The sequence below is a fragment of the Chrysochloris asiatica genome, unplaced genomic scaffold, assembly GCF_000296735.1.
Source record: "Chrysochloris asiatica unplaced genomic scaffold, ChrAsi1.0 scaffold00176, whole genome shotgun sequence".
Classification (NCBI taxonomy): Eukaryota; Metazoa; Chordata; class Mammalia; order Afrosoricida; family Chrysochloridae; genus Chrysochloris; species Chrysochloris asiatica.
In genome coordinates, this window is record NW_006408694.1 from 207,087 (window position 1) to 216,850 (window position 9,764).

Sequence of the window (9,764 nt, forward strand, 5' to 3'; positions counted from 1 at the left end):
TAACAACAACAACAATCTTAGTCTCAAATATTTAAGTTTTCCCATTTGACTGTTTATAGTTCTGGTCTTTGTTGAAATTCCTAATCTGATTGTGCATGTCATTTCCCTTTTCCACTAACTTTGTAATTTTTCCTTTTATCATAGTTATTTAGCATATATCCTTTATTAGACTTTATAAAGGGGCTTCAAAAAATTTGTGGGAAAATTCCATTATCTTTGACTTCCATTTTTCCATGAACTTTTTTGAAGCCTCTTTGTATGTCTGATAGCTTCAACATATGGATCTAGTTCAGTTGCGTATTTTCTTCAACAATAGGTTCTTCCATCCTGTTCCTTTGTATGTCTAATAACTTTTTATTAAATTTTTAACATTTTTCTTAAAAGAATAAAAGAGACTGTTGTTAAATGCCGTCGTATCAGTTCCAACTCTTAGTGACCCAATATAGGATTTTCAAGGAGCAGCTGGTGGTTTGAACTGCTGACCTTGTGGTTTGCAGCCCAGTACTGATCCTACACCACCACACCCAGTGTCCAGTAGCGACTGAGGTACATCATATTTATGCCTATCAGGCTAAGTGGAGTGGGAGTTGATTCACTCTATTCCATAGTTGAACTCAGTTTGGATTATGTTATTGTTGTAGTTAACCTTCAGAGCAGCACGAACATTAAATTCTTACTGCTACTTTGTGCATAAAGGAGCTCTGGTAGTATAGTGGTTACGAATTGGATCAGCAGTTTGAAACTAACAGCCGTTCCACAAGAGAAAGATGAGGCTTTCCACTCTTGTATAGATTTACAGCCTCGGAAACCATATGCAGGGTCACTATGGGTCGGAACCGACTCCACGGCACACCACCACCACCAGTTTGTGTGTAGGAAGATCCCTGGTGGTGCTGTGGGTTAGGCATTGGGCTTCAAACCACAAGGTCAACAGTGCAAACCCACTATTTGCTCTTCAGGAAAAAGATGAAATTATCTGTTCCCATTAGAATTTACAGTCTTGGAAACCCTACATAGACATGGATCTCTAATTTCGTTGTTATTAAGTACTGTCAAGTTGGTTCTGACTTGTATAGGGTTTCCAAGAAATGACTTTGCAGTTAGCAGTCCAGTGTTTATTCCTTAGCACCACACCAGAGTTTAGTTTTCTCCTTTTCTGCCTTTGTAACCCCTTTCTCCAATAATGAGAAGTGTGGTTCATATTCTTGACATGTAGACTGATGTTTATTCGGTCCTTCTGTATAAAACCAACCTCTCATCACTAGTATCTTCCCCTACCACTTGCAAACACCCTCTCACCCCACTTAGGCACTGACACCCTGTGCTGGTGAGCACCCATTCCCATGAGTCCTCCTCACTGTACCGGGGCGCTCCCTCCCCACCACAGACACCCACCCTGTGTGGATGCCTCCTCACCTTGCTCAGCATATGATACCTTCCATCAGGCCACCACTGTTTGAGGACCCTTCTCCAGCCTACTCAGGCTCTGACACCCATTCCAGGCTATCTATGTGTGTGCAGGCTCTTCTTGCTTCACTCAGACTCGGAGCCTCCATGCTTACCTGCATCTCCCACCCAAGTCCTCTTTCCCTCCTCAGGCTCCAGCATACTCTTCTGTTGCTTGGAGCTCATGACTGCTCGGGCTTTGACTCCTTGCTCGAGCTCAGCCTCCACAGATGTCTGCTTCTCTCCAGCGTAGTTCATAACTCCAGAACTGACTAGTTCAACAGGGGAAAGAGAAAAGGGGTAAGAGGAAGCGAAATAAATAAGAAGTCATGTTTATTAGAAAAGACTTGAGTTCCTATATTTACTGTCCCATTGTTTTACTACCCAAAAATCTAAATATTTAAGTATGTGTATTTTTACTTTCTAACAGGTTATGAAGTTCATGGCATGGAAAAAATACCAGAAGAAGGACCAGCACTTATAATTTTTTATCATGGAGCTATTCCCATAGATTTTTACTACTTCATGGCTAAAATTTTTATTCATAAAGGCAGAACTTGCCGAGTAGTAGCTGATCACTTTGTCTTTAAAATTCCAGGTAAACTTTCACTGTGATATAAAAGCATTTCATTAACATGATCATATTATGTGGTAGTCCATATCTGTGAGTGCTCTAGTATCATTTGGGAAAGGTTTTTGCCTTTTTTAGGGTAATGTATGTGGAACCTTTATTTGGAAAGACATGATTATCTTACTTACAATTGCTTTGTTTGAGCCCATTGTTGCAGCCACTTGGTCATTCCTTCTCATTCAGGGTCTTCCTCTTTTTTGTTGATCCTGTACTTTACTAAGCATGGTATTCTCCAGGGACTGGCCCCTCCTGATAACATGTCCAAAGTATGGTATTTCGTAAAGATTAAAGAAACGCTGTGAGGCAGTTCTACGTTGTCCTATAGAGTTGCTATGATTTGGAATCCACTCAAGAGCAATGACTTTGGGTTTGGTACCAAACCAAGTAAATTAAAATCTAATTACAACAAAATTAACCTCCAAATAATACCTCAAGGAAAAATTCATAGCATGAAGAATCAACTACTTTCTATGCCAAAGTATAATTTGTTTAATAAAAGTTGTGGTTTATTTTTTAAATGTTAGAGTTCAAAATTTAACTTGAAAAAACTGACTAAATGCCAGCTAACAAATAATTAAATAACCTTTTGGCCATAATGTTTTTATATTTAGATTTAGAACCTAAGTAAGAAAATCATGCCAGCCAATCAACCTAATAAACAAAAAACAAGCAGGAACTTACACAGTGGTATACTTCAGTGCCTTTCAAATTTGGTTAATGAATTGGGTATTTGTGTTACTAAAAGGCCATTCCTACTTTGTATATAAACTAATAGGCTGTAACGTTTTCCTATAAAAAATAATCACATTGTTAAACAATTTGCAAACTTGAGAAGGTAAATTGTTATAATTTCACCATTGTAATGTGCCCAGGTATTTTGACTTACAATTTTTCATTTGCATATTCTCATATTATGCAAAACATTTTAAATTTAATGCATTAAATATTTTACCATGTTCTATAAGGAACATGAAGTCCTGGTGTGATGCTGGAGGATAAGCATTGGGCTGCTAACCCCAAGTCAGCATTTCAAACCCACCAGCTGCTCCTTGGAAATCCTGTGCAGGCTCTCTGTGAGTCAGAACTGATTCAGGGCACTGACAACAACAACAATAATAACAATCAGTAACAATTTGAATGAATGGCTAAAATTTTTACTTAACTAGTTTTCTCTTATGGAACATTAGGTTGTTTTCATTTTTTTCTATAAATTAAAGGATGTGAGTATCTTTCCCAATTTTTTTCCTCTTTATGATTCATTTAATATTTTAGTATCACTTTACCTTAAGTTCTTCATGACTTTATGAATACTGTTTCAAGTAGGCACAGATATTTAGACATATGAGAAGTTTGGTTAGTCTGTACAATTTTCATCATGCAGTCCCACATTCCTTTATGGGATATAGGTAATGGTACATACTAAAAGTACAATTAGTCTTACAAAGTTCTAGTTTAGAATTTGACTCAAATATTTAACTACTCATAGGAATGTTTCTCTCATCCATAAATAGTTGTAATTTAAAAAACTAATAGGACCTGTGACTAGCTGTTTCTGAGTGGGAGACCCTCGCTTTAACAAAAACTCTTAATGACATATGCTGTTATTATTACTTTTTAACTACATGGTATAGTTTGCATCATCTAACTTTTAATAGGTATGGTGAAGTCTTGCCAGTCCTGATAGTATCAAGCATAGTCAGATTCGTATTCTTTTGAGTGGTTTTCCTACTTGTAGGGCTAATAGAAGATTAAATTTGTGACTGCTGACTGGATATCATGATTGCTCTAATAAACATTTTAGACATTGTTTAACCATGAGACTCAATGAGAATTTGGGGCTAGGTACCTGGACTACAATCTCTACTCTCCCAGTTACAGGTATGTGACTTTGAGCAAGCTGTGGAGTATTGGTGAGGTGCTGTAGTATAAGCACTTGACCACAAGGTTGGTTTGAGCCTCAGGGTCAGTGGTTTAAACTCACCAACTGCTCCTTGAAAACCCTTTACAAGGTCGCTATGAGTCAGAACTGACTCAATAGCACTTAACAAGAACAACAATAACATACCACTGTAAACCCAAGTTACCTCATCTGTAAAATGGCGTAAGAATACTTATTTTCCAAGATTGTTGTAAGAATTAGAATCTGTATATATGAAGGACCCAGAATAGTTGGTAAGGAGGTGAGCAGTAAGAAATGGCTGTCACTTCACTAAGAAACCCTGGTCACCAGACTTGGCTGCAAACTATAGGGTCAGTGGTTCAAATTCACCAGCTAGTCATTGGGAGAAAGATGTTGGGAGTCTGTTTCCATAAAGATAATAGCCTTGGGTACCGTCTGGGGCAGTTCTACTCTGTCCCCTGGGGCACTGTGAGTCTGAATTGACTCATTGCCTGTGGGCTTGGGGTTTATTACTTCACTTGCAGTATCAATCTAGGCTAGCCTTAGGAGTTGATTTTTTTTAAAGTTTACTGATTTAAGTATAGCTAGTATAGATTGTGACATTTTGCTTTTGAAGAATTGAACAGAAGTACTAAAGGTCTGTCTTCATGCTAATGTTTTACAGGGTTTAGTTTATTACTTGATGTATTTTGTGCTCTACACGGACCAAGAGAAAAATGTGTTGAAATTCTGAGGAGTGGTCATTTGTTAGCTATTTCACCAGGTGGGGTTCGAGAAGCCCTAATTAGTGATGAAACCTACAACATTATATGGGGTAATCGTAAAGGCTTCGCTCAGGTCGCAATTGATGCAAAAGTGGTGAGTTGTGTAAGTTTCATTATTGAAGTATAGTTGAAAATAAAATAAATGCTTAAGTAGTGAACAAATTGTATGCATATTTAAGTATTTTGAATGTAATACTTTAAAAAATAGCGTATATGATTCTTTATGAAGAAAGAAATACTTTAAAGAATAGAGAAATACTCCTAGTACATAGGAAGCCATCTTAAAAGGAAATTTAGGAGAGTTTTAGCAACTCTTACATTTCAAAAGGGGCTTTTTTTCCATTAGATTGATAAAATTCTTTGTATTCCTTAAGTTATAATATATATATAAAATTTTAAACATAGCAGTCAAATTATATTTTAACTCTTTGATATAATTGAATTGGGCTCATTTTGGTGACTTATTGATTGGTTCACCTATAATTTTTAAATCTGACTAATCTATGTACTGCTAGGACTCATGTCTTGTTTTTTATCAGCAAATATGATCACTTAGGTAAAATTTTCAGTAAAATTATAATTAGTCTACTTAGTAGACTGGACAATGAGAATGCCGTTTTGTTAGTTTATTCTGCCTTTTTATTTTCCACATTTATCCTCTGAAACATATGTTATTTATGGAATATTTCTTTGTTTTCTGTTTTGCTTATTTGTCAGAAAAAGAAATCTAGTACCTTTGACAGGGTGGTGGTGTTTTTTCCAGGCCAATTAGTTAAAAATTGCTGTCAGTTACCTGTAGTTTTGGTTTTTTTTACCCATTGCTGCCACATAGAGACCAGTCTGCACCCTTAACTTTTCTGTCCATCTTGCAAATATCAGAAGGAATATATTATGACTTACTCATTCTAACCCAAGATCATTATTTGAAGAAGAATGGAAATGTCCTCTTTATTATTTAATTACAAAGTTATAATAAAATGCATGGAGCGCGAATGTCGCCTGTACGTGTGTATGTGTAATGCCTAGAAGTAAGTTATTGCAGTAGTGCTTTAGTAATGTGGTTCCACTAGAAGAGTTAATGTACTTGCCCAAGTGCTTAATAGTAAACAGTGCAAGGATTGGTATTAATGTCCTGTCACTATAGGGCATTTTTGCCTTACAGTAGAGTAAACTCTCTGAGGACAGTGTCATCCTACTGTAGTCTCAGTTCTAGTACAGGCCCAGCGCTTAGTAGGCTCTTAAGTATTTGTTGAATTAGAATTATGAAATTGAGTTTTTTTGATGCAAAATCACTAGAGGAAAGGAGTGTTTTGAATTTAATTTTATATTGTATTAGTCATAAGTTTTGTTTATAGTATATATATTTTCCAAAAAGTCACAGTCATTGTGTAGAAAACAAAAACTTAGACTATATGAATAATGTGGACTACGAAAGTATATAGGCATGGCTATTCACAATAGCCTTGTGTGGCACTGTAGGATAAGCAAGGTCGGCAGTTCAAACTCACCAGTTGCTCCTCGAAAATCCTATACAGGGCGGTATGAGTCAGAACTGACTCGACATCACTTAACAGCATACAAAAAATGAAAGTCTACCCTTTGCAGATGTAAATTATTATATATGCCTAAGTGGTTTTTTTGTTTGTGTGTTTTTTAAAAAGCTAAAGTAGATAGAGAGAAATACTGTTAACTGATGATGGTACATGGAGGGGATTATAATCATTGTAATGAAACAAGGTGTATGATTTGTTGAGTGTAAAACTGATGATATGCCTTGTAAACTTTTACTCAATCCACAATAAAAATCTTAAATAAATAAATAAATAAAAAGATGAGTCTCTGTCATGGATAGTAAGACACTGATAAAAGCCAGAAACTGAATCCAAGTTTAATTTTAAAGCTTATATTTTGAAAAACTTATTTTTCTTAAGGTTTAAGATAAAATGACAAAAATAGATTTGAAATAATATAATTCCTTATCCTTAAGTTTGTAGCTCTAAGGGACGTACTGCTTGGAAGAAGGCCTAAAAGAAATGATCTAGAGAAAGCGACTGCTTTCCCAACCCTTTAAAGAGTTTCTAGGTAATTGTGATAACCTAGGTTTTATACAAAACTTCAGAAGATTTATACAAGTTTAAAAAGAAACAAACATCTTTAACATTGATAATTTACAAAATGGCCTTATCAGTTTGATGAAATTTTGTATCATGTTTACGGTACAGAAAGTAGATGACCTAGGTTATGGTTCCAGTATTGCAGAGGGAGTTCAGGTAGAGACACATGAAGGACTGCAAGAGTTATGGTCATAAGCAGGGCACAAGCCGAGCAGAGCACACAGTTCAGGAATTCAGGTCATTGTCTCTCTTGCTGTTCAACTGCATTTCACACTGAGCCTGCTGACACACAGATATTTGAGGGAAGTCTTTCAGTTATATTTGGTGTTACTGCTGTTTATTATTAAGTACTCTTCATTTAGTTCTGACTCAGAGCAACCCTGTGTAAAGTTTCTGAGGCTTTTAAGTATTTGTGGGAGCAGAAAGCCTCATCTTTTTTTCACAGAGTGACTGGTAGGTTTGAACTGCCGACCCACTGAACAGCAATGAAACACTGCTTGGTCCTGCACCATCCTTACAATTGTTGCTGCCACTGTGCCATTCCATCTTGTAGGAGATCATTTTTCACTGACCATACCACATTAATATGTTGTTGTTAAGTGTCCTCGAGTCAAATCTGACTCACAGTGACCCTGTACAGGGTTTCCGAGGAACAGCTGGTGGGTTTGAACCACAACCTTTGGTTCACAGTTCTGTGCTTATTCTACAGCACCATACCAGGAGTGCTGAAGAGTGAAGATGTCAGTTTGCGGACTAAAGTGTGCCTGACCCAAGCTGTGATATTTTCAGTAACATCAAATGCATGCAAAAGTTGGACAGTGAATAAGGAAGACCGTAGAAAAATTGATGTATTTGAGTTATGGTGCTAGTGGAAAATATTAAAAGTAACCTAGACTGTCAAAATATCAAATAGATCTGCGTTGGAAGCAGTACAGCCAGATTGTTCCTTGGAAGCCAAAATGTCCAAACTTCGTCTCTCATACTTAGGACATATTATCAGGAGGGGCCAGTCACTCGAGAAGAATATCACATTTGGCAAAATGGAGGGTTGGAGAAAAAGAGGAAGACCCCCAGTGAGATGGATTGACACAGTGGTGGCAGCGATGAGCTCAGGCATAGCAATGATTGTGAGGTTGGCCTAGGACCAGGCAGTGTTTCATTCTGTTGTGCATAGGTTTGCTATGAGTCGGTACCAACCAATGGCACTTAATAACAATGACATACCAAACTGAAATTGTGACATAGTATAGAAATTAAAGGGGAAATCCAGATTGTTGTAAATGCAATTTCACAAAATATTGGTAGAAAATAATTACTGTCCATTGGAAAAGTGGCAGACTTTGATATAAATGTAAATCTTCTTTATTAATTGCTGATAATTATTACTTTGATGAGGAATTTTAGGTAGCCATAAATGTAGGCAAGTTGAAAGAAAATTAGTTCAGCATAATGTCTTCTAGCTATATCCATATTGTATCAAAACTTGTATTCATTATATATATGCACCACAATTTGTTTATCCATTCATCTGTTGATGGGCATTTAGGTTGCTTCCACTTTTTGGCTGTTGTGAGTAGTGCTGCAGTGAACATTGGTATACAAGTTTCTGTTTGAGTTAAATCTCTTTAGTATAGATTTAGGAGTAGAATTGTTGGGTTATGTGAGAGTTCTGGATGCCTGGTGTGGTGCTGTGAGTAATGCGCTGGACTGCAGTCACTTTGAAACGCAAGGTCAGTGGTTCAGGTGCATCAGCCACTCCTTGGAAACCCTATACTGTGAGTCGGAACTGAGTTGACGGGGCTTAATAACAATGATAGTTCCCTTTTTTAGTATTTTGTGTAGCTCTCACACTTCCACAGTGGCTGTACCCGTTTGCATTTCCCCCAGCAATGGGTTAGGGTACCAGTTTCCTCACAGTATTTGTTGTTGGTTTTCTGTTTTTTTAATCTTAGCTATCCTAATGGTATGGCATTGTGGTTTTCATGTGCATCTCTCTGATGATAGCTAATGACACTGACCATCTTTTTAAGTGTTTGGTAGCCTTTTAAATGTCCTTTTTAGTGAAATATCTATTCAGGTACTTTGCCCATTCTATGATTGGGTTATTTATCTTTTTGTTTTTAAATTGTTTTTTATGAGGACTCATTTATTTATTGTCTTTTGATGTTTGTGCTTTTATTATTATATGTTGTTGTTAAGGGCTGTCCAATCAGTTCCAACCCACAGCGACCCTGTTCAGGGTTTCCGAGGAGCTCCTGTTGAGCTTGAACTGCCCACCTTGCTGTTCAAATGGACCTTGCAGTCCAGTGTATTAACCCACAGTGCCATACCAGGACTCCTTGTGATTGTATAATCCTTTGTTAAACGCTAGGCTCAATAACGTTGCCCCCGGTTTTAGTTTGCACAGTTAGGTCTTTAATCCATTTTGAATCCTTTGTTTGCGTGGTATGAGGCATGGATTCTTCATTTTTCTGCATATGGAAATCCATTTTCCCCAGCACTGCTTATTGAGGAGGCTCTTCATTCCTCATGTAATGGATTTAACAGCTTTTGTCAAAATCAATTGACCAGAGATGTGTGGATTGACTTCTGGACATGAAGTTCTATTCCATTGGCCTTTGTTTCTATTGTTATATTAGTACTAGGCAGTTTTGATTTCTATAACTGTATTATTGTTACTGTTAGGTACCCTCAGGTTGGTTCTAACTTATATTAACCTTATGTACAGCATACTGGATGGAACCTTACCTGGTCCTTAAAAAGATACTTTGCAGCAGATATTCCCAGTTTGGTGTCTTGGCTGATGCTTTCTTGGATGTTGATTGTGGATCCAATTAAAATGAAAACATTGGCACCTTCAATTTTTCTCCATTTATTATGATTTTGTGTATTGGCCCAGTTGTGAGGAT

General features: G+C 37.0%; 1 protein-coding gene across 1 annotated transcript in view; it reads left to right on the plus strand.

Moving 5' to 3' along the window:
• Window positions 1-9,764, plus strand: part of TMEM68 (transmembrane protein 68) — a 52,519-nt gene that overhangs the window by 18,584 nt on the left and 24,171 nt on the right. Inside the window, exons 2-3 of the mRNA XM_006871846.1 lie at window positions 1,877-2,044; window positions 4,642-4,835. Coding sequence (XP_006871908.1) covers window positions 1,877-2,044; window positions 4,642-4,835 — 362 coding nt within the window. The remainder of the gene's footprint in view (window positions 1-1,876; window positions 2,045-4,641; window positions 4,836-9,764) is intronic.